At 45.1% G+C, this 27993-nt stretch overlaps 1 protein-coding gene across 5 annotated transcripts in view; it reads left to right on the forward strand.

Moving 5' to 3' along the window:
* Positions 1-1951: 1951 nt before the first annotated feature.
* SERPINE2 (serpin family E member 2) overlaps positions 1952-27993 on the forward strand; it is a 65719-nt gene continuing 39677 nt past the window's right edge. Inside the window, exons 1-2 of one of the 5 annotated variants that reach the window (XM_030916204.1) lie at positions 2097-2198; positions 5336-5458. Coding sequence is in view for 1 of the 5 variants with exons in the window: in XM_030916203.1 (XP_030772063.1) it covers positions 2804-2817 (14 nt within the window). In the remaining 4 variants the exon portion in view is untranslated. Of the gene's footprint in view, positions 2199-2627; positions 2818-5335; positions 5459-10074; positions 10553-11330; positions 11467-27993 lie in introns of those variants that run through there. The other 4 variants (XM_030916205.1, XM_010356037.2, XM_030916206.1 and 1 more) reach the window with 4 other exon arrangements.

Raw genomic sequence — 27993 nt, forward strand, 5'->3', positions numbered from 1 at the left:
TAGGAATCAATGTATCAATGTTAATATCCTGATTGTGATATTATACAATGGTTTTGCAAAATGTTACCATTGAGGAAGACTTGGCAAAGTGTAAAAGAGACCTCTCTGAATCATTTCTTAACAACTGCCTGCCAGCCTACAATTATCTATATTACAAATTTTAATTTAGAAACGTGATTGAGACAGAAATGGATGCAGGGATTCTGGCACATTTTCATAATAATCTGGCTTCACCCACATTTCCCAGTTATTTCTCCAGTAGTTTCTTGAATGACTCCCTTCCATTTGGAAGAGGATACTCCCAGCTTTTCAACCACACTGAGCAAGTTCATTCACACCTGTGGGCTTTTCCCCTCCTTTGAATTGTTCCCAGCTCCAGCCCACCCACCCTAACGGGACCAAGCACAATACTGTCACTGGAACCGTTCTCAGCATGTCTAAAAGTCACTTGGCTAGTAGTTTATCCACTCGTCAACAAAATTTACTGAGTAACTGCTATAAGTGTGGTATGGCTCTAGGCAATTGGAAACAATATTGAGATTAGTTTCTCTTCCCTGGTCTCTGGGAGTATATTCCAATGAAAGAGAGTAGAAGAAAACTAGCAAGAAACCAGGTAAAAAAAAAAAATCAATTCATGATGAGGGCCATGAAGGAAGTCATAGGTTAGAGGGGATGAAGCGACTTTATCTCAAGTGGCTAGGGAAGGCTTCCTAGGGGAGAGGACATTTGAGTTGTGATCTAAAGTGTAAGGATGCAGACAGACATAGAAGATTCTGGGACAAAAAGCATTTCAGGCACAGAGAACAAGAAAGGAGGTATACCGTGCCCTGTAACTGAATATAAATATTTGGTATGACTGTAAAATAATTAAACATGCTCATTTTGTAGACTGTTTGCTCCTTATTTTAGGACCAAGCCTCCCATAACCTGTTTCCCTCTATGAGAGACTGAGAACACTGTTAGGCTGGTCCAGATTTTACACTTAAAGAGCAACCCCTTCCCCAACACACAAGTGCACACTCTAGCACGGCCATCTACATGCCAAGGCGTGACTGCAGGCTGATCTTCCAAGTGACTCTCATCAGTAACTGTACCCTTAATTAAGGGCTGTGTATAGGGAGATTTACATTTCTTCCTCGCTGTTGGGGCCATCTGCCAGCTAGCGAGGATTCTACACTAACGGCAACATAAATTATTGTCATTAAAGTTGGGTCCCTGGGTCCCCAGAAACCTAACTAGACGCAAAGGAGGAACCAACTAAGAGAGATCCAGGTAACAGAGCCCGGAGCGGGACGGTCATTTGTTGCAGGCCCCTGGGGTATGCGCCTTTCTACCGCGCACCGGGTCCCAGCAGCCGTGGTTACTGGCTGAGAAGGGCTGAGTTCCCAGGACGCTGCGGGTACCTCATACTGTCACCATAGCCAGGAATCCAGTTTTCTGGATCTCTTCGTCTGTATTTGCCTAAGGCGACCTGCCGCCGCTCCTCTGTCCCCTAGGCAGGGAGAAGTCAGTCTAGGACACCCTGCAAAACGACTCGAGGGGTTATCTGCCCCTTCCCGGCCGCGTCCTGGCACCGTTTTCCCCATCATCCGGAGGAGTGAGCACTGTCTCAGGGCGCCCTCTGTCTCTTCCAGGGGGCAGCCAAGACGACATGCCCTGGGTCTCAGGGACGCGGTACGAGCCCCGGTATCCCCCCCGCCACCTCACACACCCCCATCCGGGAGACCCACGTGCAGCCGGGCCCGGGCTGGCGCGGCACCTCGGGGTCTGTGCGTCTCCCCGGCGCGTTCCGGGCGCAGCCCCGCGACAGGGACCCCTGGGGGAGCGGCATCCGAGAGGTCGCGGGCGGAGAGGGGGCGTCCCGGAGGCCGGGCGCGGGGACGCTGAGGCCCGCGGCCACACAAAGGAGGCGGCGGGAAGGCGGGGCGAGGCGGGCCGGGGGCGGGGGCGGCAGGAAGGGGCGGGGGCCCGCACGGCGCCGCCGATAAAGCCCCCGCCGCCGCGGCAGCCAGCTCGCGCTGTGGGGCTGCCCGGGCTGCGCGGCGTCTGCAGGCGCCACCGCTGCCTCTTTCCGGCTGTGACCCTCCTCGCCGCCGCTTCGCTCCGTCCTCTGACCCCGCGCCGCCGAGACCAAGCTCCCGCTCCGGTTGCGGCCGCACCGCCCTCCGCGGCCGCCCCCTGGGGATCCAGCGAGCGCTGTGAGTACAGGCTGCGCCGTGACTCCCGGGCGCGGCCGGCGCTGCCCTCGGCGGGGGACGCTCCCCGGGGCTCCGCGCGCCGCCGGCCCCGCGCCCCGACCTTGCCCCGGGCCGGGAAGCTGCCGGGCCTGCGGGGCCAGCGGCACCCGGGGGTGCCGACGTCGAGGAGGAGTGAACTTTCTCAGCCTCCCGCGGGCTGCCTTGGCCGGGGCTGGGTGCGCGCCGGGCATCCCGGTCCCGCCCGCGGGGAGCCCCGAGCGGGACCCGGGCAGGGCAAGGCGGGGCCGCCCCGGAGTGGCGTCCAGAGGTACCCGCAGTGGGGAGCCCCGGGGCCGGCGTGGCTCCTGCCCGCCCATCCAAGCCGGCCCTGACCCTGAACCTGAGGTTTCCAGCTGCTTGCCGGCGTCCCCCTACCCCGGACTTAGGCTGCGCGCCGCCGGATGGGGAGAGACTGGCGCACTCTTACTTGTTACCTCTGCCTGTGCAGGGGGAGGTGACGCGTGGTGTGGGGAAAGCCTTTAACTTGGCCTCTGGCAGCCGGTTTAACCCGAGCGAGCAGGTCTTTGCTATTTTCATCATCTGTAGAAACGGGAGTTGCGAGGCGGATGAGTGACTGCAGGTAAAGTGGAAGTACGGTACTCAGAAATTCTGGAAGGAATTAGGCATTTAATGTGTCCACAAACTGAGCGGCGAAGGCAGGCTTCTATTACATAAGACAGCACTCCACCTTCAGGTATTATGGAAGATGCTATTGAAGGTTTTAGTGTTTTAATGAACGAAACACATTCTTTGTGTGTGTGTGTGTGTATGTGTGTGTGTGTGTGTGTCTGGAGAAATCTCGAATTCTGCTGTCTTGCTTTGACTACTTTGCAGGAGACGTTCTTATATTTAGCATCAGCATAAAAAGGTGTTCGAAGGTGTGAGATTTCCTCTTTCAAGCCAAGAAGCCGTTTCCTTGCCTGAACTGTTGTGGAACAATATATGTGATAATTGTGTACTTTGAAGATTTTATATCAGAACTTGAGCACAGATAACTGGAAGAAATGTCTACATTGCTAATTTATATATTCTAAACCACACTTCAAAAATTGAAGGCAGTTTCAACACTATCTGAAGGTCTAAATCAGTAACTGTTTGCTATTTGCAGTATTTCAATAGAAAAAATTTTGGCTATGCAAAAGAAGGTACTAACCTAAGTAAGCTAAGGTTTCTTTTAACCCCCAAATTTTGATTCTTTGTTAAAGTAATGTTTGAAAATATTGTACCATGCAGGGCAATTACTGAAGGTCATGAAAATGTCATTGTGTTTTATTCTAAAACAAAAGTGAATCTATGCAGAAAATTTCTGTGTCCCATGAACTTCATATTAGTTTAATTTTAAAATTACTGTCTCCAAAAGAAACTAATTTTCACTTCCACACAAGGGTGATTAAATACCAGTGAGAGATTGTTTGAGGTGATAGAGTTGGAAATGAGGTGGTGACCTGGCCACATCTCTGGGTGCATCTCCGCCTTGCTGTCCTCTTCCAGCCAGTTCCTTTCCCATTGCATGGGGACTTTGGCTCTTGGACTATTTCTCCACCTCTAGACCTAAAGTCCATGCGGGGGACGCTCTAGATGTGCACTTCCTTGACTGACTCAAATCCAGTGTCTTCCATGTACTCCAGCTACTAAGTCCTCTAAGTACCTCCGAGTCTTGCCCTCTCTGAGATGCTCAACTTCTGAAAACTCTTAGTGCCTCCATCCCGCAAGCTCTTTCCTTCTGGGTTGCAAACCGGACTCCCACTGTAATCTTCCATGCATCGATCTCCAATCCTTTTCCTCCTGCGGGTTTGGCAGATGACTTTGTAGCCCATTCTACCAAGAAAATAGAGGTCATAAGGGTCTCCTCACGTCCTCCCCCATCTCCCCTGTACAGACTTTTCTGTGTTTACCCAGTCATCCAATAAATCTTCTTAAGCTTCTACTGTGTCTCGGTACTTTGCTGGATACTCATAGGTGGTAAATAGAGCAGATCCTTGCTCGCTTGAAACTGTCATTCTTGTGGGAGAAAACCAACTAAAAGCAAACACAACATATTGTAAATGTATGATAAATGAATAGGGTAGAATTACAAAGAAAAATCAAGTTAGACTGAGAACTTAGAGAAATTTAGAGAGATGACATCCTTGGGGCAGTGACTAACGTCTCCAGCTGTGTCCTGAATCCCAACTCCCAATGCCTCTCTCTCCTTGTGAATGTTACTGCCTTTCCTTACTTTTATCTTCAGTCTCTCCCTATGAGCTTTTTTCTTTTTTAGTAGTATTTTAAGAATGCCTTAACCTCCCTTGTCCCTGCATCCTCAGCTCACCTGTAATGACCACCACGTCTCTCTAGGCTTCTTAAACTGGTCTCCCCTTCCCATCCAGCAATTTGCAAGCCGGCCAGAGTCTCCTCACAGTTCAAGGCCCATGACTTCCTGAACAAGCAATCTTTTTTTTATTTTTATTTTTATTATTATACTTTAAGCTCTGGGGTATATGTGCAGAACGTGCAGGTTTGTTACATAGGTATACATGTGCCATGGTGGTTTGCTGCACCCATCAACCTGTCACGTTAGGTATTTCTTCTAATGTTATCCCTGCCCAACACCCCCCTGCCCCGGCCATAGGCCCTGGTGTGTGATATTTCTCTCTCTGTGTCCATGTGTTCTCGTCTGAACAAGCAATCTTATGGATACCCACTAGGCTTCTCCGTGGCATTTGATGAGGTTCTTCCATTCCTTTCCGATGGTTTTTTTTTTTTCCACCCCTGGTTGCCACCTTCTGGTTTTCCTTCTTCCTCCCTGGCATCTCTGCTACCTCTTGAGGTTACCCAGGGTTCGCTGTCATCCCTCTTGTGCCCTGTGTATTTGGGTGAACCATGTTCCCACAGCTTCAACTGTTACCAATATGAAGTGAGTCCTAGATTGGCATGTAAGCTAGCTTGAGCATGCTCCTGTGTTCCAATCAGTTACCTGCAGTCTGGTGCACTTACCCATGCCCTTTAGACCAAAAAAACACCCCACAGTAAATCCAAAATTGATTTTAGTTTTCACCACCCACCCCATATTTGTTTCATCATTAGCCAAGATTTGTCCGTTTTTTTTTTTTTGGCAGTGGCGCCACCATTCATGGAGGTGTTGGAGCAGGAGCCTCACAGTGATGCCGGGTTCCTGCACTGCCCACATCCAGGCCGTCACCAGATCCTGTTGCTTCTCTATGCTGTGAAATTCCACAAAGGTCTGCTCTAGTCACGCTGGCCTTGCCTTGCTTTGGAGTCCAAAAGTGGCAAAATGGTGGCCGGTGTGCCACCTCTAGCAGTAGGCAGTGGTGTTGTTGGCCTGAACAAAGTATGTAAAACTTGAGTTAATATTTAGACATCTGGAGACGCCACTTGGATGTATAGCTTCTCTTAAAAGCTAGAAGACCTGGAATAGGCAGAGCGCAGTGGTTCACACCTGTAATCCCAGCGCTGTGGGAGGCTGAAGCAAGCAGATCACTTGAGGTCAGGAGTTCAAGACCAGCCTGGTCAACATGGTGAAACCGCGTCTCTACTAAAAATACAAAAATTAGCCGGGCGTGGTGGTGTGCGCCTGTAATTCCAACTACTTGGGAGGCTGAGGCAGGAGAATTGCTTGAACCCAGGAGGCAGAGGTTGCAGTGAGCTGAGATGGCGCCACTGTACTCCAGCCTGGGTGACAGAGTGAGACTCTGTCTCCAAAAAAAAAAAAAAAAAAAAAAAAAAACCTGGAATAGGATGCTTACATTTCCATGTGGCAACACTCAGCTGCTGCTGGCTTTCCAGTGCCTGTCTACACTGGAGGTCACTTGCTTTCTGGTTCCCCTGGACCTGTGACCCTTGCTTATAGTAGTGTTCTGACTCCCATGGGCTTCAGAGCTAGAGACCCTAGGCTGAGGTGACCATCGACGGCCTGGGAATGTCTAGTGCTTACTGCACAGTGTCGTGCACCTCTTGTTGCATCCCTTCTAACTCTCTTCCGTGTTGTTGCTGGTGTGACTTTCCTCCTGCTGCCCCAAATCCAAGTCTTCTTGGGTCCCTCCTAATAAAATTCGATGGCTCTCTCTTGCCTGAGCTTAAACCCCTGACTCTAAGGAAGTGGCCGTGTCATATCACAAGTTGGGTATCTCAGATTAAAAGATGAGCTCTCCGCTATCTTGATACAGTGACCCGTACCTGAGTTTCTGAAGATGCTTTTGAGCTTCTGTAGGGTAATTAATACAGAGTTCTAGTGTTGATGGCAGTCCCTACTGTTTAGAAACCATTTCTACAAACCTTACTACGGCCCCACTTCCTTGCAGCCCCCCTGGGTGGAGATAGGGCAGCGTCAATTCTACATCCCAAACAGCAGTGGGGAGTCTGTAAATATGGAGGCACAGGCCATCCCAGGGAGTCCCCAACCCTTAGAACATGGGGAACCTTGTTTTACGTGTGGTACCCAGAGTAATACAGTGTGTTCCCAAGGTCATTTAGATGCCTTAGAGTAGAGTCCTGACCCAGAACTCAGTTCCTGTCAGCATGCAGCCAGGGAACTTTCCACAGTGCTCCATGGGCTCACCAGGCTGCTGGCCATTTGTAATGACCCAACAGAGTGAAAGCTTTCTTCACTCCCTTCCCATCTCCCTGCCTTGCCCTCTGCCTGAAACATTCTTTTCTTGCAAAACTGCACCTCCTTTAAACTCCACTGGTACTGCCCAATGCTTTTCTGCCTTTGTTCCTTCTGTACCTCTGCCTGGAATTCTCTTTCTCCTCTGTTCATTGTCTGGCTGATTTCTCCTTTTCAAGACTCAGGTTCAAAAAGGCCTTGCTGGCAGTCACCACCCCAACCCTCTGTGGCACATGAGCGTGTACACCCCTCCCCGGGCGTACCTCAATGATGGCAGTTTTGTGTTGTAGCAACATGCCCTATCCAGGAGACTCTCAGCTCCAGAAAGACGTGCTTGTGTTTTAGTTTTATTTGCACCAGCAGCGGTGTGTGGCCCAAAGGCAATTACCAGATGTCTGAACTAAACCATACTCATATTTTTTGTAAGTTTACTGCATGCTTTATGGAAGAGTGTTTGTATTCCAGACTCAAAGGGGAGCTCTCCCTGCCAGACCACCAGCCCTCATTTTCGTACTCGCAAATTTAATATACATCCTCAGACATTTTAAATTTTTGATTAACCTTGTCTTTTGAGATAAAACATTACTAAGAGAAAAGCGGAAGTCTAATACAGAAGCGCTTCTCTGCCTGTGTTCACTTCAGTTATCCTCATCTGAACCTTCCTTTGGCATGGTTCTGCCCTCCTTGAGGTCTGTTGGCTGGGTTGCACTCTGCATTTCATGGTTTTACAGGGTAGGAGGATGTATTTTGGTTTATTTCTATTAACCTTGGTGATGGTGATAAATGACCTCTTGGTGACTTTTTTTTTTTTTTTTTTTTTTTTTTTGGCTGATATCTTCAATCAAATTAGGTAGAAAGAGCAGGCTGGGAGAGGATATGGGCCGCGCCACCAATAGAGTATGTAGGTTACCATCTAGAACTCAATTTCTTTGTCTATATATTGGGTATGTTGAAATAAATGATCTCAAAGGCGTCTTATTTTTAAAACCTATAAATTATTGGCTCCCTTTCCTTTTGATGTGGCTTTCTCATAAATGTCAAGTCTAGATAAAATTTTTTCACAAAAGCATTATCCTGTGCTTATATATCTTAAAGTTCTTGTCTCTCACTTTGTTAAGCCTATAAAATCATTCAGCATTAGTATTCAGAAAGAGCATCATGGGCCAAAGTGAAGATTTAGTTTGTATTCCTTAGAGCATTTATAAAGTTTTAAATAAATTAGGTCCCGTATACTTGAATCTTGTCAACCTGTTCTCCACACATAAATGTGCCCATCTTCTCTTTTCAAACCATCTTTCCTCATGAGTAGATTGCATGCCTAATCTGAAAACCAATGTTGGGTTTTTTAAAAATACCCTTAGGTACAGAATGGAGTCAAATGCAATAAACTACCTTTTTAGGTTATCTCTTGTCTCCAAGTTCCCAATTTAAGAATACTGAACGATTAGTACGATTTTATTTCTCTTTTGAGAAATACCACCTCCCATCCAACAGGCCAAGTCTATTTCTACAGTCAGTGAGTCTTGTCTTTATTCTGTTGTTAGATTTCTAGGTCTGGATGTAAGCCCAGCCCAGGAAAGTCGGCATCCCTTCTGGGATACTTTCTGTGCATGAGGATGGCCACTGAGCCCAAGCAATCCTCTATTTGTAATTCCACTCATATGTTTTGACAAACATGTCCTGGGATTCCTCCAAAGGTTGGGGTGGGCACCCTAGTTCAAGATTAGATCAGGAACACCCAGGCTTTTGCCACAGTTTGACCTAAGACATTATCCTTTGCTTCAGAAGATCGTTTGAGAATTGGAATTTACATCCATTGTGCCTTTCCATTTTTCTTATTTAATTCTTTGAAGAATAATACGAGGAGACTTTAATATAAAAGAAAAAAATCCCTTCAAGAGTCAGGATTTCCTGTTAGGGCTGCAAATCTTGGTAAACGCACTTTGTTTTTGTAAACCGTGCCCTACCCCCAACCCCTAGTGAGAACTCTGGTAACCTGGGGAATTTCTCTTGAGAGCATACCAAAATTAGCATAAGTGCTTTCTCTTACCCCTACCCCAACTTTCGCCCTCCATGTAGTGCCAGCAAATATAGCTATAGAAAAAATAACCACTTGTTTTTATCCTAAGTTTTTATGGGCCAAATCTTGAAGGTGGATGTGGGTATGTGAAAGAGTTTAATGCCAAATACAAAGCCCACTCGGAAATGAATAAGGTGACTACAAATGAAAACGGATGTTTCTTTCTTCCTTTCGTGAAAGTGCTATGTAAATAAAGGCAGTGTTTGCTTCCTCTACTAAAATTTATTTCTTCAGTTTTTAAATAAGAAATTCACTCAAGAAGTTATTCTTACTGAGGATTTGGTCACTGTTAAGATTATAGAAACTATTAACTACTGCATTATCTTTTGCTTACAAGAGCACAAACCCAAATCAAAATAACTTGGAAACAAGGTGGAGCTGTTGGCTGACAGTGCCCACTCTCAAGCATGGGAGAGGTGGTTCTGGCCCTGAAGTTGGCTGGAACCAAAGACTGAGGACTTGGAGGCTTTCTTCTCTCTCTCCTTGCCTCTCATCTCTGCTTCTCTCTGCTGATTGTGGTTGTCCTCTCCGGGACCATGACTGTAGGTAGCTCCAGGCTTACCTCCCTACAGCCTCTTGAAACAGGAAGAAAGAGGGGCTTTTCTGCCAGTTCCAGCCGCTGGGGAGTGGAGGAGGGGGGGGCAGAATCCTAGGGAGGAATTCTGATTGGTTCAGTTTCAGTCACATGCCCTTCTCTGTACCAATGACTGGGCAGCGGAATGAGGTCCTATGATGGGCTGATGCTAAGTCACATGGTCAAATGCTCTTTCCTGTACCAATGGCAGTGGGAAAAGTGAGGTCCTATGATTGGCTGATGCTAAGTCACATGGTCAAATGCTCTTCCCTGTACCAATGGCTGTGGACAGAGGAGTGAGGTCCTGTGATTGGCTGATGCTAAGTCACAGGGTCACACAGGGTCACATGCCCTTCCCTGTACCAATGGCTGTGGGAAGAGAAGTGAGTCCTATGATTGACTGATGCTAAGTCACATGGTCAAATGCTCTTACCTGTACCGATGGCTGTGGACAGAGAAGTGAGGTCCTATGAATGGCTGGTGCTAAGTCACATGGTCACATGCCCTTCCCTGTACCAATGGCTGTGGGCAGAGGAGTGAGGTCCTATGATTGGCTGAATTCCGAGTAGCATGGTCGATCTTTGGTTAGGAGGAAAGGGAGTGTGGAGAGGACCGTGCTGGCTGGCGTTCCCCAGCTGCCTTTCCTTAGGTTTCCCACCCAGCAGAGGCTCTGTGTGGTCTCCTAGAGCCTCGTGCCTTCCTCTCGGCTAGATGCTGATACCATTCCCACTCATGTAGTTGGGAAGGAAGGGTGTGGCAGAGATAAAGGGTCCACAGTCACACAGTGTGTGGGGATCACACAGCCTGTATGCCAGGGTCGCGCAGCCTTTATGTGTCAGTGCCGGAGCCTGGACCCAGGTCTGTAGATGTGTGAACTGTGAGCTGATACCATGGATTTTCAAAGATTTACATCCCATCAATGTTTATACCTTCTTGAAAAGAAATTCGTGTCAAAGCACACTCCTCCTTTCAAGACTACCTGCTCGCTGTGCTGCGTAATATGCCTAGAATCACAACCAAAACACATGAGACAGAAAGAGGCTGGTATCTCTGTGGTACGTTTGAATCATGGTTTTATGCCTTTGGCCCCCTAGTTCCTTCCTTAGACACTTGTTTTTTTCTGGGACTGAAATCTAAAATTAGTACTGACCTTTGGATTGAGAAGGTAGAGAGATTTACACAGAGTCCAAGCGGATAACTGAAGCTGAGCTGGATGAAACTCAGCAGAACCACAGAACAAGTGTGCCATGACTTTTCAAAGATGCCTAATTGAATTCCGTTTGGGATTTAACTTCTTTTTCCAAGGTGTATAGTTACCTTTATTTCAAAATTTGTCATTTTAAAATACCTTTTTCCTCCTCTTCCTCCACAGTATAGTAATTAAGAGTGTGGAGGATTTGGAGGCCAGCGGGCTTTGGTTTGAATCTAGAGGCTAGATCTTGGAGGCCATGAGCCAAAGCCAAATGTCTAAACATCTCCAAGCCCATCCGTGAGTTGGGTTAGTGAGGTGTTTAGGCTTAAGGGCCACCCCTTAAGTGTTGTGAGGATGAAGTGAAGAGTATATCTTAGGCGCTAAGCACAGTGGCAGGAATGGAGCTGACTTTCGGGACACAAGGTGGCTGTGGTTGTGACACTGGGTAACACTGGGTAATATTTGTCACACAAGTACAGGTGAGCACTTCTCCGAGACTCATGTCTTCCTTGTGTGTTTGACCTGATGAATGAGAGACTTGCTCTGTGTCTTTGCATGCTTCGTTTCCAGACCCCTTTCTTGCAGCACTCTCAGTGGGCAGTACTCCCCAATGGTCACCTGGTCATCTGTCCTGCCTGCAGTCTTCAGGCTCTTGTGCGTTAGCTATGAGGCAAAGGAAGGCTGTTGCATGAAATAACCTCCTTCTGACTCCACCCTTGCATTTGTGAGATGTAAACAGCCGTGTTACCAAGAGATCTTCCAGGGAGTACGTTGCAGGTAGCCCTGTCATGCTGGCTGCTTTTTTCCATTAGGTTAGTTGTGAATAACGAATAAATGTCTATGCAGGGCCAGGCATGCTGGCTCACGCCTGTAATCTCAGCAGTTTGGGAGGCTGAGGTGGGCAGATCACTTGAGACCCGGAATTCAAAAACAGCCTGAACATAGTGAAACCCTGTCTGTACTAAAAATACAAAAAATTAGCTGAGCATGGTGATACACGCCTGTAATCCCAGCTACTTGGGAGGCTGAGGCATGAGAATCACTTGAACCCCGGAGGCAGAAGTTGGAGTAAGCGGAATTGTGCCACTGCACTCCAGCCTGGGTAACAGAGGGAGGCTCTGTCTCAAAATAAAACAAAACAAAAAATGTCTATGCAGTAGGAAAAATAATCTATTTGGTTTAATATTTAGGTCTCTGCAAGGGTAGCATCCAGAGGCTTCTCTTTTCATTCTTGTTTTTCTGACTGTGAACAAATCATTCTGCTGTGTCCAGTGATGTCCAGATACCAAGAAATAACTTATTTTAAACATGTGGTGAATATTTTTAAAGCACATGATGATGGTCATTTAATTGTGATTTGATTCCATCAATATGCAAAAGAGTTCTAAGAATGTTGGATTAACCTTAGCAAGCATTCCCAGATAAGAAATGTGTTTTCTGCTTCCATTGATAGGATTTTTTTAAGGATTTTTCTGGCAGTTAACCACTTTGGACTTCATACAGCAGTCTGAGTATATGCCAGCACCTGAATTGTTGCTCTAACAGTGAGATTGGGGGATGCCAGGAAGAGTCTGTGTGATGACTTAATTGTAACGGAGAGCTTTCTGTCTAAAGGTGTGGATTTTTCTCTTTGAAATTTATATACTGAAAGACTCCTATTATCTTATGCCAAACCTGTGCTAATTTCTTAATGGCATGTTAAAATAACAATTTGGAGGATTGGTTAAGGATGCCACAGTATTCCTAATAAACCTGTTCTTGTGCAGCAAGGTGGTAAATCATGAATATCAAAGTGCTGATCATACTAATTTGAATTAATGTAGCATAGTGGAAAGTATGAAGACATAGTTTTTCCAATGCGTATGTCACTTTTTAGCCTAAAATTTCAATGAGTGGGATAAGTACATTTTTTACATGTACAGTGGCAAAATTATGCTTATGTACTACTCTCTACCTTGTGTTCTGTTTCTGCATGTGTTTTCTCTGCCATGTTAGGAACCTCCAAGTGGGGTATCTTATCCTTTTGGGCTCCTTCCACCAAACCTGGCGTAGAGGAGCCCAAAAAGTGCTTCAAAGGGGAGAGGAAAGTGGAAAATTATGCATCATGAGTGTGTCAAGTACTATTAGGTATATTTTATACATGATCTTGTTGAGTCCTAACAACTCTTGTAAGGTAGAAATCATTCCTAGTTTATAGGCGAAAAAAATGAGATTCAGATGTGTAGAACACCCTGCTCCGATTCCCACTGATGGGTTATAGACTCCAGGTCTGTGTCTCTCTGGGGTGGAGACTTTGGATCCTGAAACACTATCTTTAGTAATGATTGAGGCTAAGCCATGTGGCTGAGCAATGATACACGGCCCCACAGATTGAAGGTCAGAGCATTGCTGGGCAGAGGATGAGTTGATAGAGGTCAAATAAACTTGGTTTCAAACCCCAGGTCCACACTTAGCAGTGTGTGTCGTTAGGCAAAATACTTCCCTCTCTGTGCTTTATTTCCATGGCTAGAGAATAGAGAATGATGAGGATATTACCCTCCTTGCAGAAAAAGATCATAGTGTCCCCAATTAACAAGCAGGGAAGTAGGAAATACAGTGACTCAAGTCACTTGGCAAAGTCAGGGCTGTGGCAGGTTGAGAATTCACGTCTCTGACTCCTGTCACCTGTTACCTCTCCAGATGTCAAGTCTGGGTACGGTTTGATGACAGAACTGCCATCACCTGCCACTCACCCTTGATTAGCTCTTAGCAGCCCCCATAACTTGGTGGCTCTTACAGCCCAATCCTAGAGCCCCATGGCTGATTCATGCTCTTTTTCTCTATTGTGTCTTTTCTGTATTCACTCCTATGTTCTCGAGGAAGATTCATTCCAGAGGGTAAAAGAGATTCCCCAAGACTTGTTCTTAATGTGTACACCCCACACAGGACATGAAGGAAGTTGAAGGCAGCATGCTGTTGTATTTGGGTGGTGTGCAGCTGAAGAGCTAGTTTTTGAGCACTTACTCTGTAATAGGTGCTTAGAGGGACACAGAATTATCTGCAAAACAGGCCAATCTTTGAGGGATTTATCTATTTAGGTAGAAAGGGCACATCTATGATACCTAATAACAATTCGAGATCATCTAGAACAGTGGCATATGGCGTGAGGGAGGGGGAGGCAATCAGGGTGCATTGTCTATGGAAGATCTGAAAGCAATAATGAAATTACCTCAGATGATTTGCTTTTTATTATCATCATGCACCATGGTGATAAAATATTCCTCCACCAGAGCCAGCCACTTCTACCACTCCCACCTTCTCCCTAAGTCCTGCACTGGATCAATAATCAGCTGCCAAAATGAGTTGATACTAGTGACATGTTTGGGAGGTCAAGCTGGCAGTGGTCAGTGTGGACTGAACTGTTGGGGAAGGCTGCATGGAAGTCCCCTCCCCTCCCTCTCAGTTAGGACAGGACATCAGGAGAGCAGTCTGTGACCCTGAAGACTGGAGCAGTCCCTGATGCCTGTGCGAGCCATAGGTCAGGAAAGTGCTCTCTGTGCATTGCCTTACTGTGTGAGAGGCTGGTAGCCCAAGATGGTTCTGTGGCTGAGGAATCTGGGTGAGTGGTAGGTGTCCTCCTATGTGAGATTAGGGGAGTAATGCCCAGCTTTCAGACAGCCAACAGGGGGGCTCAGTAGTGCTCATGCCAAGCCCTTCATGCAGAGAAGTATCTTAAGTGTCAGACACTACTTTGTGCCAGAGGTAAATCTCTCTGCAGAGGGAAATGTTGGCACATAGCTGATAAACACCAGTGTCTGGATAGCCCTCCTGGGCACAACAGTCCTCGTTTTTTCTTTTACTTGACTCTCCACAAAATCCTTTTTGCCTGAAACTTTGTAGAATTGGTATTTATTGATTTCTATCAGCTGAGAGTTGGCTGTTTAGTCTCTCACATGCTCTTTATGGCCAAAGAAAAACAGGTAACTCCTTCACAGAGGAGAGATTAATTCCCTTAAAAGGAAGATAGAAGTTTTAATGGACAACTTTGGAAAGGTATGAAACATTAAATATGACAGCAAGACACGGGAATACACAAGCCTGCGTTAAGACCTGATCCCTTCTGGGCCAGGCACATAAGCTGAAAATGGTACCTGAGCAATTTCTGAGTGCATCATGAAAAGGCACTGAAATACAGAATTTTCTCTATGAAAATGAGTGTCCCGGCTTGTGTGCCTAAACATGAAGCAAAAAATTTGCTCAAAATTGTTCTGCAAAAAGGGAGTTGCTATCTAGTAGGGTCCTTACGAAATCATTAGAGTTCACACACAAAAAAAGCTAGATAGATGAGATCCATGACAGAATGACTGAGAACAGATGGGGAAGGCACATTCCCCTGAAATTCTCTCAATCAATGCATATAATGAATGTTTATCAAGATTGCTTCATGAAAAGGGGTTAAGTTTTAAAAAGAGAAGCAGAGAAATTGAATGCAGATTTAGTACTTGTTCCTGAGGTTATAACTTCAGAGTTGCCAGATATTGAACATTGTATTAGTTAATATAGTGCTAGTTGTTACAACAAATAAACCCATATATGTACCGTGACTCAAACATGAGGGAAGATTATTTTCCACTTGTATAAAGCCCAAAGCGGGCATGTTTATGTGAAACCTGGTGATTTGGCAACCCAGCCTCTTCCTGTCTGTGGTTCCACTTTATTTAACAGACACTTGCTAAGGTCACTGTGCTGGTCAGCATTGAGCTGGTGGAAGCAGAAAGATCACCGAGGACTTCATATGGGAGCTTTTGATAGGGCAGGCCTGGGAGTGGAATGTGTCACTTCTACTCCTATTTCATGAAGTACAGTTCAGCCTTATGGTCACACCCACCTACCTTGGAGGCTAGGAAATGTAGCCCAGCTCTGTGGTTGGCAAGAAGAGGAAATGGGTTTCCTGAGGAGCTAGCTGCCCTCTGTCATTTGAAATTTTGTTAAGACCATTAAAGGTCACTTTAAAAGTAACACCATCACTCATATGCTGTGCGGATCATGAATGTGTTTTTACCTCTGAGGGCAACTTTCCTGATGCACTCTGAAGGGCTTCTGATGGCCTAGGGTGGGTGTTGCAGTGGCAGTGTCGCACATCGTTTTGAAAAGTGCTGTATCATAGGCAACTTGGAAGGTAAGGAGGTGCTGTGCTTAGAAGAATGGTTAGACAACTCAAAAATTGAGGACAGGCGTATGGACACTACCTGGGAAGACTGTGAGCTAAATTGCTTCATGGAAGGTGGACATAGAATGAAAAGTACTATTTCTGACTCATAGTGTGTATGATTTCATGTGTGAGTCATAAAGCTTATTCAGGCAGATTGACCAAAACTTGTAGAGAGTAGGGATTTTCTCATTGGGAAAAGAAGAGGTCTGTCTTATATGGGGGATGCCCTATATCCTAACACACATGGGAATTAGAAGCTGATCAAAGGAATAAAGAATTAATGCTGGAGGAGGGAAGCCTCACTCTTACAACGTGGGAGAAATTGGTCAGATGTGCTGGAAACATACTTCTGCATCTGGGAGGAAAAGAGAGGTAAAAGCTGGGGAATGGGGTTAGTGCCAATCCTGCAGTCTAAGGTAATGAAAAGAGACCCAGGGGATTGGGCAGAGGGAAGGCAGGTGACCTGTCCCTGGGATAAGCCCCTGGCAATGCCAGTCTCTTGGTGGTGGGCACCCCCATGTGCTCTTTTTTTCTACGTGATGTGGGCAGGTTTCCCAACCTCTCTGCATCTCTGTGTGTAAAAGTCTGTGAGATGATGTGTTCACAGAGCTGTGCACATAGTAGGGCTTCATGAAAGTTTCCTCTCCCATCTTCTGTGCAGCTACTCACCAGCGCCATTGTTGGGGATCGTTGTCTCCATAATTGGCTATGAGTAACTGGGGAGATGTTCTCCCCTATAAAATGCAACTTCATGACAAAAAGAAGCTCAGCCCCCTTCGTCCCTAAAGATTCATTGGTGCAGTTTCTTATACTAGAGGTTAGATAAAACTGAGAAAGAGAACTTCCATTGTCATTGACTTTTAATTCTAGAAGTTCTTGTTCTCCTACCTTAGCTTTGGATGTTGGGCAGTGGGGCAGCAGGCTGGTCTTGTGAAGAAAAGTTCTGTGGTACCTAAGAGTTATTGACTTGTTCTTCAGCATCGCATTTCATGAGATCCTCATAGCAGCTCTCTGAAGTTCAGGGTGGGGAAGGCTGCTTGTCACTGGTCTTATAGATGAGGAAACTGAGTCACAGATCAGGTACATGACTTACCCATTGCAGGCAGGCCCAGGACTAGACAACAGGCCTGTTCCACAGTAGTGTTAAATGGGCATAGGTTTATTCTGGGAAATAGCTAATGTCCCCTGGCCCTTAAATCCCTTCACAAGGAGTTAGCATCAGCTGTAGCAAAGGAAATGGAGTCAGGTTATAGGAAGAAATTCAGTAGCTGAGTGACTAAAGCCCAGGTTCGGAACCGTGTTTCCCATCACTTAACATGGTTTCTGAGCTTTGAAGAACTTTTTTCGTTTGATAGGTGCTTGCTTGGCAGGAAGAGGGGGACAGTGATCACCTTTTTAAAAAAATTTTTTGAGATTTTCTTTGCAAACTCTTTGTACTGAAGGAAGAAAGCAAAAGGAGCAAAGAGTTGGAGATAAAAGCACAGGAACCTTTCTTAAAGTGGAAGTTGTCTTCTCATATCTTCCCCATCCCTCATTCCCTTTTCCTGCTTTAGAAGTATTTCTACATCCTGTGCCTATAGATACATATATTTTTATTTACTTACTATATTTTGGAAAATGGCTCATATAATTTTTCCCCAGAAGTCAAAATGTGGGAATCAGGGACCACCCACCTCTTGTACCCAGTTCGGACTCTTTCTGGGTCACTGTTTTTCATGTAATTCATGCCAAAAAGTTACACTGAAGGATATGGATGGACCAAAGCTGTATGGGTTTCTTACAACAGGCCTGGGTAGAGAGGCTTGGTATAAGAAACCCACCTTGATTACAAGAGCCAGAATGGAAAACTGAAAAAGGAAAGAATGTCTGCCCAGTGTCACAGGATTACTTTTGTGGGTGCCAAAACATATCTCAAAGTAGCCCTTTAGTCACCTAATAAAAGATGGACAATATTTATTCCACGTGTACTGCTGGAATCCATGTATTTTAATATGACACCTTTGATATATTTGGAGGGAGGGTAGGAAAGATGTTCTCTGTTTTATTTCTATTGAACCTTTTTAAAGGTTTCTGAACTGCTTAAATCAACCTACCTGTAGACTAAGTTTGTAAGGAAGCTGATTTAGCTACATTGAGCTCTTCCTCTCCCTTACTTCCTCCTCAGGTTCTAGAATACAAGCTCAGTACTTTCCTGCCTTCCCTCTATTGCCCTGGGAAAGATAGTAAGTAAATAGTGTCTGTTGCCAAAGGGATAAGAATAAACATAGGCTGGATCACCAAATGGTGCTGCATTTTATTTGTATGGTGTCAGAGACACTGGCTGCTTAGATGGCATCGCTGAGGGAGATCCCCAGCATGAAGCAGAGAAGACAACTTGGAGTTTGTCGGGATACCCAGGGTCATTGCAGGTCAGAGAGACTGACTAACAATTACCAGACAGATAAATAACAAGAGGGTCTTCTGACCAATAAGGACTTTCCCCACCTTAACAAAATCTTCATGGGAAGCCCACATGTTATAGGAGGCTTGATTGGTGTATTAGTCTGTTCTCACCTTTCTATAAGGAAATACCTGAGACTGGATCATTTATTAAGGAAAGAGGTTTAATTGACTCGTAGTTCTGCAGGGCTGGGGGTGGTGGGCTCAGGAAACTTACAATCATGGTGGAAGGCAAAGGAGAAGCAGGCACCTTCTTCACAGGGTGACAGGACAGAGTGAGTGCCAGCAGGGGAAATGCTAGACACTTATAAAATGATCAGATCTCATGAGATTCACTCATTATCAGGAGAACAGCATGGGGGAAACCGCCCCCATGATCCAGTCACCTCCCACCAGGTCCCGCTCTTGGCACCTGGGGATTATGGAGATTATAATTCAAGACAAGGTTTTGAGTGGGGACACAGCCAAGCCATATCAGTTGGTAAGTACCATGTGAAAGCAAGTTAATGGCCCATGTCAGAGAGCTAAAACCATTTGTTTTAGTTCTGTGTGGCCTGTAGGGAATTTCCTAGTCAGTCAGCACAAGAGATTTAGTGGTTCAGCAAAGTTCCACATACCAGGGCCCTTCATTGCCAGATACTGGGAGTGTCTAAAGGACAAATTTTGTAATGTCAGATAATGTAAGAGAATAGCCTCTGGTGACAGGTGATTGAAATAGATAATTTCTGAGTCCTTTCATTATTTCCTATCTGTTTCTTAATTTGTGAAATAAAAGTCAAGGGTTATCTAAGGAAGAACACTAAGTTATGACTAGTACTTTCATTTGTTGAATAAATACATGTCTGGTGTTCATTATGTCATTTAACTTTAATTTTTTTTTTTTTTTTTTTAAATAGGGTCTTACTCTGTCACCCAGGTTGGAGCACAGTGGTGTGATCTCAGCTCACTGCAACCTCTGCCTCCCGGGTTCAAGTGATTCTCCCACCTCAGCCTCCTGAGTAGCTGGTACTACAGATGTCAGCCGCCACACCCGGCTAATTTTTGTATTTTTAGTAGAGACTGGGTTTTGCCATGTTGGCCAGGCTGGCCTCGAACTCCTGACCTCAAGTGATCCACCTGCCTTGGCCTCTTAAAGTTGGGATTACAGGTGTGAGTCACTGCACCCAGCATTAACCTTAAATGTGGATACTTTTAATTATTTGGTTATGGTTTGTTAGGTGCTGCCACTGTGGGTCACTGTCTTATCCTTCCCAGTAGGGAGAGAGAGGTATGGCTGCTCTTCTGATTTTCACCTCCTCTTACTAATTTACCCTGTGGTGGGACACACATAAACTGATAGTGTTGTTTCATGTTAAGTAAAAGCAAATAGCCAACTTCCTCGTTTGACTGAAACTCAACGTGTCACTTTCTACCTCTTTTCTTAGTCCTTAAGGACTTCTGTTATCTGTTAGTCTGCAGGCTCTTAAGGTTGGACTCTGTCTTCCCTTCATCTTTGAAGCTTCTACTCTTGTGCTTCCCTCTTGATGTAGGCCCTGAATCACTGTTTCGTTGACTAGGAGAGCATATGAACTGTTTGTGCAACCTCTCAAGCTCTGTTAGAAATGGAAGATGATCATACATCTTGTGGCACCCCTTTTTCCCAGATCCCAAGCTTCTGGGCACCCTTTCTTTCTTCACCTCCACAGATGAATGAATGTCGAGGGCATTTCTAACGCCAGGGCAACAGCTACGAGCACTTACGAGACCATGGGTTTGACTCCTGAACGAAGGATGTCCTTATCCATGGTCTCTCTTTCCTGGCAGGCATCTTATTGCTATTTTGGAAATTTTTCTCAGCCATAGAGGTTTGAACCAGTCATGTCTAGGAGTGTTTGTTTTCTCAGGAAAAGCAGCCCTGTTAAAGCCATTGTTTTAAAAAGTCACTTGGAGCATTAAAAACCTTCGAACATCCATTCATCGTGCTAAAATTTAGGAGTGGTTGGGGCTTCAGGCAGGCAATATTGACTTAAATGTGTGGAGCACTTTAAGACAGCATTTGATTGTACATTTAAAATAGGGAATGCAAATCAAAATTCCTCCTGGGTGCTTTAAATCATACATTATATGTGCAGTATTTTCAATTAGCTGCAGAAAAAATTATGTTCGGCGTGGCTCTATTTTTACAGCTGGGAATTGCTCAGAGAACACAATTGACTATTTCATACATGTGAGATTTATTTAAATGACTCGTGGGGCATTTGCAGTTTAGCCAATAATTGAAAATATTGTTGCAGTGTGGCAGGTAAAACTAGGAAATCATTTTGCATTTCTGAAGAGGTGTTCCAAGTTCAGCAACATATTATATTAATTGAAGAGAGGCAAACAGGGAGTGAGATCAGTGTTGAGTCTTAGTCTTTCACGTTTCATTCCTGGGTTTTGCCCCACCATGGAAATATATGGGATGGTGCTTTCCAGAAGGACGCAAAACACGAAGGTGTTATCTTGTTTCTATTCTGTTTTTATATGCCAAACACAAATGAATGGTCAGACCAGATATGAAAAGACTCATCCATCCCCCAACTCTCTTCTGACTCCTATACCTTTCCCTCCATTCTTCGTACCATTTCACTTCAGATGTCACCTAGAATACTGATGCAGAAGGCTAAGCTGAGACTCTCAGGATAGACAATTCAACCTTTCCATGGTGGTTCATAAATATCACTAGGGATTTGGAATGCATGCTCCCACTAAAATGATGTTGTAAATGGCAGTTAGGTGATACCATATTAAAATGGATCATTACTTGTGTGATTCAGACAAAGTATGGGTTAACTAGGCATTTTGAAGGCAGAATTAAAATGCTAACCACCAGTTACTAACCTTCCTCTGTAATAGTGGTTCCCAACCAGGGATGATCCTTCCTGTCTCCCTCAAGGACATTTGTCAGTGTCTCCAGACATTTGGTTGGCACATCTGGGTGGGGTGCTATTAGCATGTCTTGGGTAAAGGCCAGGAATACTGCTAAACATTCTGCAATACACAGGACAGCCCCCTACAATGAATAATTATCTAGACCCACATGTCAGGAGTGACAAGGTCGTGCAACTTTGCTCTAGAAATAAGTATGCATTCTTTTTTTTTTTTTTTTTTTAAAAAGACTTCCCCAAATATTTTAGACCGTACCTGCTTATAAGATGGTGGCTACTGTCATTGACCTTAATACGTGATGGCAATCAACAGATCATTGAAAGCTTTCCTTTTCTTCAATATCTCCATTATATATCGAGCACTTCAATGTCCATGTGCCATGCTGGAGGCTGGGGTGCCATAGTGAACAGGACGGACAAGGTCCCCAGTGGGCTCACAGGCACAGAGACAAGGGAAGATGACAGTGATCCAGTCAGAGGGAACATAGGCATGAAGGCCTGAGGCTGGGAAGAAGCAGGCATGTTCTGTGATCTGCAAGGACGACAGAGCACTGTAGTCCCCACCTTATTGGTGGCCTAAGTTACCTGCAGTCTGAAAATTGGTACATGCAGTACAGTAAGATGTTTTCAGAGAGAGATCACATTCCAATAACTTTTATTACAGCATATTATCCATATGTATAATATATATGTAACAGTATGTTTTTATTATTATACTATTTTATTGTTGTTCATCTCTTATTATGCCTAATTTATAAATTCAGCTTTATCATAGGTACTTATGAACAGGAAAAAACACAGTGTATATAGGGTTCCACATATTCCATGGTTTTGGGCATCCACTGAGGGTCTTAGAACGTATTTCCTGCGGTTGAGGGGGGCCTGCTGTCTGTGGAAAAGGAAGCCAAATCCAGACCAGGCAGGCCGACTCAGAGGCTATGGAGAGAGGGTGCTGAATTTTCTTCAAGAGCGTAGAGAAGTCATCGGAGGGATTGACTCAGGTTTTGGAGTCACTGGGGCAGTGCAGGCAGAGAGTTGGGTCTAGGAGACCAGTGTCCTCCTCCAGAGATATTGGTGGCTTGGGCTGGGGATAGAGGAACTGGAGAGGGGTGGATCATTCAAACGATAGAGAGCTTTTTGCTTGTTGATGGCTCTGTGGGATAAGGGAAAGGATGAAGGACAGTTTCCAGACTTTGGCTTAGGTTCTTGGATGGATGGTTGGTGGTGTCACTTAGGAAGATGTGGAGCCTGGGAGAACAGCAGGGTTGAGGTGAGGAGTACTTTTTCCTCTCATCGTAGTTTTCTATGATAAAGGGACTTCTATATATCTTTCTACCCTTTTTTGGAGAAGCACAGTGTTTTAGAGTCTGCTTGCAAAAATGGAAGATTTTCCTCCTGGATTACCTCACCTTCCAGTTACCACTGTAATAGGCTTTCCAACGGAGCTCGGATCTATTTCTAAATGATCTCTTTGAGCAATGATCAAGCATTTTCTATATGAGGTATTTCATTCATCTAAACAAAACTGTGATGAGAGTTGGCCTAAACTCTAGACTTCTATCATGGAGTCTGTTGACCACTGAGGCAGGGCTGGTCTGGCTTTGACACACTAAAACTTCTTTAAAAATTATGTTAATGTAATCCCACCCTATTTCAGTTTCAGACTGGTAGGAAAACACTTCCTTATTCATGAGGTTGGCAGCCTTGGAAAGAACACAAGGAAAATCGCCAGAGCCTGACGCCCATTTCCTCAGTCGTCAGTGACCATCAATCATTTCTTGAGCCCATCACCAGGGTTGTCGATGGAGTGACAGGGCTGAGCTGCTTCCCCCGGGGAGGGCAAGGCCTCTCAAGTCACCTTCCCTGAGGACCTGTGACCAGATGTGAAAGTCTGATAAAGTCATATACTAGAGATCCTTGACTCCCTCTAATAGCAAAGAAATAAAGGAAATTGAAAAAAGACCAAAAGTCTTAAAGACAGCTTTAAACATTCGTTTTGATTTTTAGAAATTATAATATTTGAACATTTTGCACTTGAGGAAATGTTAAGCTAGACTGTAGCATAGACCTTCAGAGGCTGAAGAGAGGACCCCAGGCCTTCATGATGATGGTGGTAAATGGGGTAACAGCAGAGGCCAGCTTTGAGTGGGGCCTCAAGAATGTCCTAAGAACCTGAGATGTAGTACTTTTTAAAATCGTCATAACCACTCTTAAAGTAAGAACTACTATTACACCAATTTTCAGATGGAGGAGCTGAGGCACATTGAAGGCAAGCACTTGTCAAAAGTCATACAGTTAATTGGCAGTGGAGGTGACATCTGAACTTGGGTAGTTTGTCTTAGGAACCTGCAGGGGCCATGTATAGTGTCCTAAATCCTTTTGTTAATTTTTTATAGAATAAGAATTAATACTGTTACAAGTCAAATAATTATGAAAATGTACAGTTATGCAAGCACACTAAAACTGTAGCTATTCTTTTTAAAAGGACCAAAAATATTACATTTTTGCATAATTGTACATTTGCAGTACAGGGAAAAGTAAGAAATAAAAAGATCTGTCCTAAGGTACATTGGCATTTGTTTGCTGACTAAAATTTTACAGTAGGGCTTTTTTTTGTTGTTATTTTGAAATAGTTATATATATTCACATGTAGTTGTAAAAAAAAAATAGTAATTCAGAGAGCTCCCATATACCCTTTACCTGGTTTCCTGCAAAGGCATTGTCTTGCATAACTGTAGTACAGTACCACAACCAGGAAACTGACATCACACAATCCACCCACCCTATTCAGATTTCCAGGTTTACATGTACTCACTGGGGTGTATGTATTTACTTCTATGCAGTTTTATCACATGTGTGGACTTGTATGGGCACCACCACAGGCAAGATACAGAACAGTTCCACCACAGGGACCCCTCGTGCCTCCCTTTTACCGCCACACCCACCCCTTCCCTCTCTTGTTCTCTAACTTCTGGTGACTACTGATCTGTTCTCCATCTCTGCACCTTTGTTATTTCAACAGTGGTATATACATGCAATTACACAGTATGCATCCGTTTGAAGCTTTTCCATTCAGCATAATTCTTTGAAATCCAGCCAAGTTGTTCAGTGTATCAGTAGTTTATTTCTCTTTATTACTGAGCAGTAGTCTGTGGTATGAATGTACCACAATTTGTTTAACCATTCACCCACTGAAGAACATCTGGGCTGTTTCCACTTTGGGGCTATTGGAAAATAAAGTTGCTGCGAACATTGGTATACAGGTTTTTATGTGGAATGATTTTCATTTCTCTCTAATAAATGTCCAGGGTTGCTGGATTATATAGTTAAGTGCATGTTTAGTTTTGTAAGAAATGGCCAAACTTACATTAAAAATAAATAAATAAATAATAAACAGAAACTACCAAACCAATTTTTTTTTTTTTTTTTTTTTTTTTTGAGATGGAGTTTCACTCTTGTCACCCAGGCTGGAGTGCAATAGCACAACCTTGGCTCACTGCAACCTCCATCTTCCGGGTTCAAGCGATTCTCCTGAGTAGCTGGGATTATAGACATCTGCCACCGCACCTGGCTAATTTTTATATTTTTAGTAGAGACAGGATTTCACCATGTTGGTGAGGCTGGTCTTGAACTCCTGACCTCGGGCTCAGGTGATCCACCTGTCTTGGCCTCCCAAAGTGCTGGGATTACAGGCGTGAGCCACCTGACCTACCACCTGACCTACCAAACTGTTTTCTAGAGTGGCTGTGCCATTTTATATTCCCACCAGCAATGTGTGAGTGATCCAGTTTCTCTGCATCCTCACCAGCAGCTGGTGTCGTCACTAGTGTTAGCCATTCTTCTGGACATGTAGTGACATATCATTGTGGTTTTAATTTGCATTTCCCCAATGGCTAATGATGTTGAACATCTTTTCATGGACGTATTTGCCATCTATACATCCTCTTTAATGGACTATCTGTCCATGTCTTTTATTTCCTAATATGATTTTTTTATAGTTGGGGTTTAAGAGTTTTCCGTGTAATCTAGATACTAGTCCCTTGACAGATACGTGATTGGAGAATATTTTCTCTTAGTCTCTTCATCATCTTTGCAGGATCTTTTGCAGAGTAAAACTTTTCATTTTGATGAGGTTCAATTGATCAGTTTTATAGTTTATCAGCTTTTCCTTTTATGAAACTCAGGCTTTTAATGTCAACTCTAAGAAAAATTAGAGTTTTGCTTCCTGCCTGTTGTCATGCACAGTGCTGGATGTTGAGAAAGAGAGCCATGGAACAAGATAGACACTGGAGTGTGAATGATTTTTCCAACTTCTGTCCGGTTGGGTTCTGTGGTATGTCTTGATGAGCTGCGTATTTGTTGGGGTCATGGACACAGGGTCGCCCTTGTCTTGCAAAGGCTGTAAGGTGATGATGGTATGAAAAGAAAAATATTTCCAGAATAATCCATGGTACCTCCCAACACAAGGTTTGTTTGCACTTGAGAGCGTCTATCTGAAACACTCTTCCCTGCCCCCATCTCTCCACCCCTTTGTCCAGTCACATCCAGCCCATCCTCCAATGTCTGCCCACGTGGTCCTTCCTGGGAGCGCTTCCCTGGCCACTGCCTCTCACCCTGGCCCACGTGTGCCTCTGCTTCCATTCTTACACACTCTCCTCAAGTTTAGAGCATTTGTAAAGTAAATATGTGAAAATGAAAGTAAATATCAATTAAGTAGTAAGATGATTTGATTAAGGTCTGTTTCCCCTCTATACCAGGCTTCCCCAACCTTGGCACTACTGACATTTCGCTGGGTAATTTTTTGTTGCAGGCGGCTGCCCTGTGCATTGTGGGTGCTGCTTGGTCCCTGGCCTTCTCCCCTCCAAATGCCATGGCACCACCCTCCCTGGCCCCCACCTACCAGATACCATAGCACCACCCTCCCTGGCCCCCACCCAGTGGTGAAAACCAAAAAAAGTCTTCAGATATTGACAAATGCTCCCTGAGGGACAGAGTCACCCAGGTGGAGAACTATGCCTTGAGACTCTGAGAGGTGGGATGGCAGGTGCCAAGTGCCTTTTCATGCCTGTTCTCTCCCTAGCATCCCAGCACTGGGCCTGGCACCGTGGTGCTTCATTAATATTTGTAGGATAAATGAAGGGATAAACCAACTTAATAGGGTACACTTGTTTACACGGCAACCTTGGAAATACTACCCTGACTTCAAAGGAACAAAGTGGGTTTTTTTTGGACACTTGGGCCCCAGGAATCTTGAGTCTTCTGTATGCTGTTGGGTGTGGGTTTCCTTGCCCTTCTGTCTGGCTCACTGAAATAGGAATGCAGGAGCTGCTGAGTTCCTGCCTGATAAAACCCGACATCCTCCATGAACCCTGCCAAAGCGGGGTTCTCACAGCCCAGAAAAGGCGTCTCTGTTTATCCAAAAGGCATGGACTCCCCTTGTGAGAAAAAGAGGGCCGCCCAGCGGACAGAACAGGCCCTCCTTCAGGTGGCCTTTCTGGGGTGATTTGCACAGGGTGGTTTGGAGACCTAATGCAGCGTTCTACTTGCTGATTCTCCTTTCCCTCTAGCTGGGCCTTACTCCCTTTTCACAAGGGACTGGAGGGAAGTAGGGGTTTGGGCTCCGTTTTGCCTAGCTAAGCGGGTAACTGGGTAGAACCGGTTTAGAAAGCTCCCAGGGAGTAAGAACAGTGGTTGTAAGAATAATTTAGGTTATATGTGAATGTTTTAGATTTTTCTCTCAGTGCCTGGCTGTTCTGTTTCCTGAACCTGAGTGATAGAGCTGGCTTTGTCTTAATAAGAAAAAGGCAGCCTGTAAGGAGTGACCAGGCGGTGGGTGGGGAGGACTGATAATGCCATCCACGGTTCCCTACTGCTGCTTTGTAGGTTTCAGGAGGTGCACTGCGTCAGGAGGCTGGGGCTCCTCTATTCCTGCAGTGGAACAGCTGCCCAGTTACTCAACCTGGGGTTCACACCTTCCCCAGTGCTTCTTGCAGGAGGCTCAATGTGCTATGTGCATGTCCACCTCTAGCTGCCAAACTTCTCAACAGGCTGTAGATGAACCTGGGTTGACAAATTGGATAAGGTGGACTGGCAGGCCAAAGCTTCAGTTACCGGTACCACATCCTTTCCCTTTTAAGATGCACAAAAGTAACTGCCTTCATTCCTTCCTCTCCCAAATAGAGAAGGCTTGACTTGAAAATTCCAGGGAGTGGCCACGTCAGGTGACTCACCCCTGTAATCCTAGTACTTTGGGAAGCCAAGGTGGGTGGATCACTTGAGGTCAGGAGTTCAAGACCAGCCTGGCCAATATGGTGAAACCCCATCTCCACTAAAAATACAAAAATTAGCCGGGCATGGTGGCACCCACCTGTTATCCCACTACTCGAGAGGCTGAGGCAGGAGAATCACTAGAACCGAGGAGGCGGAGGTTGAAGTGAGCCAAGATCATACCACTGCACTCCAGCCTGGGCAACAGATCAAGACACTGTCTCAAAAAAAAAAAAAAAGAAGAAGAAAATTCCATGGAGAACCACTGTGTAAATTGGTACCAACGCAGTCATTGATTTAATGAGAAACAGTCTAGGACTTCAGACGGAGACTTTGGTTTTAAACTAAGGAAAATCAGAGGTATCAGTGTGTGGCACCTGGGGGGAGAGTGGGAATGTGTGTTCTCTTGTGCCCTGGAGCAGGCTTTCTTTATCTTGGCACTACTGACATAACCCTTTAGTGTGGGGGCTGTCTTGGGTACTGGAGAAAGTTTAGCAGCAT

This window comes from Rhinopithecus roxellana, chromosome 14 (assembly GCF_007565055.1).
Source record: "Rhinopithecus roxellana isolate Shanxi Qingling chromosome 14, ASM756505v1, whole genome shotgun sequence".
NCBI lineage: Eukaryota > Metazoa > Chordata > Mammalia > Primates > Cercopithecidae > Rhinopithecus > Rhinopithecus roxellana.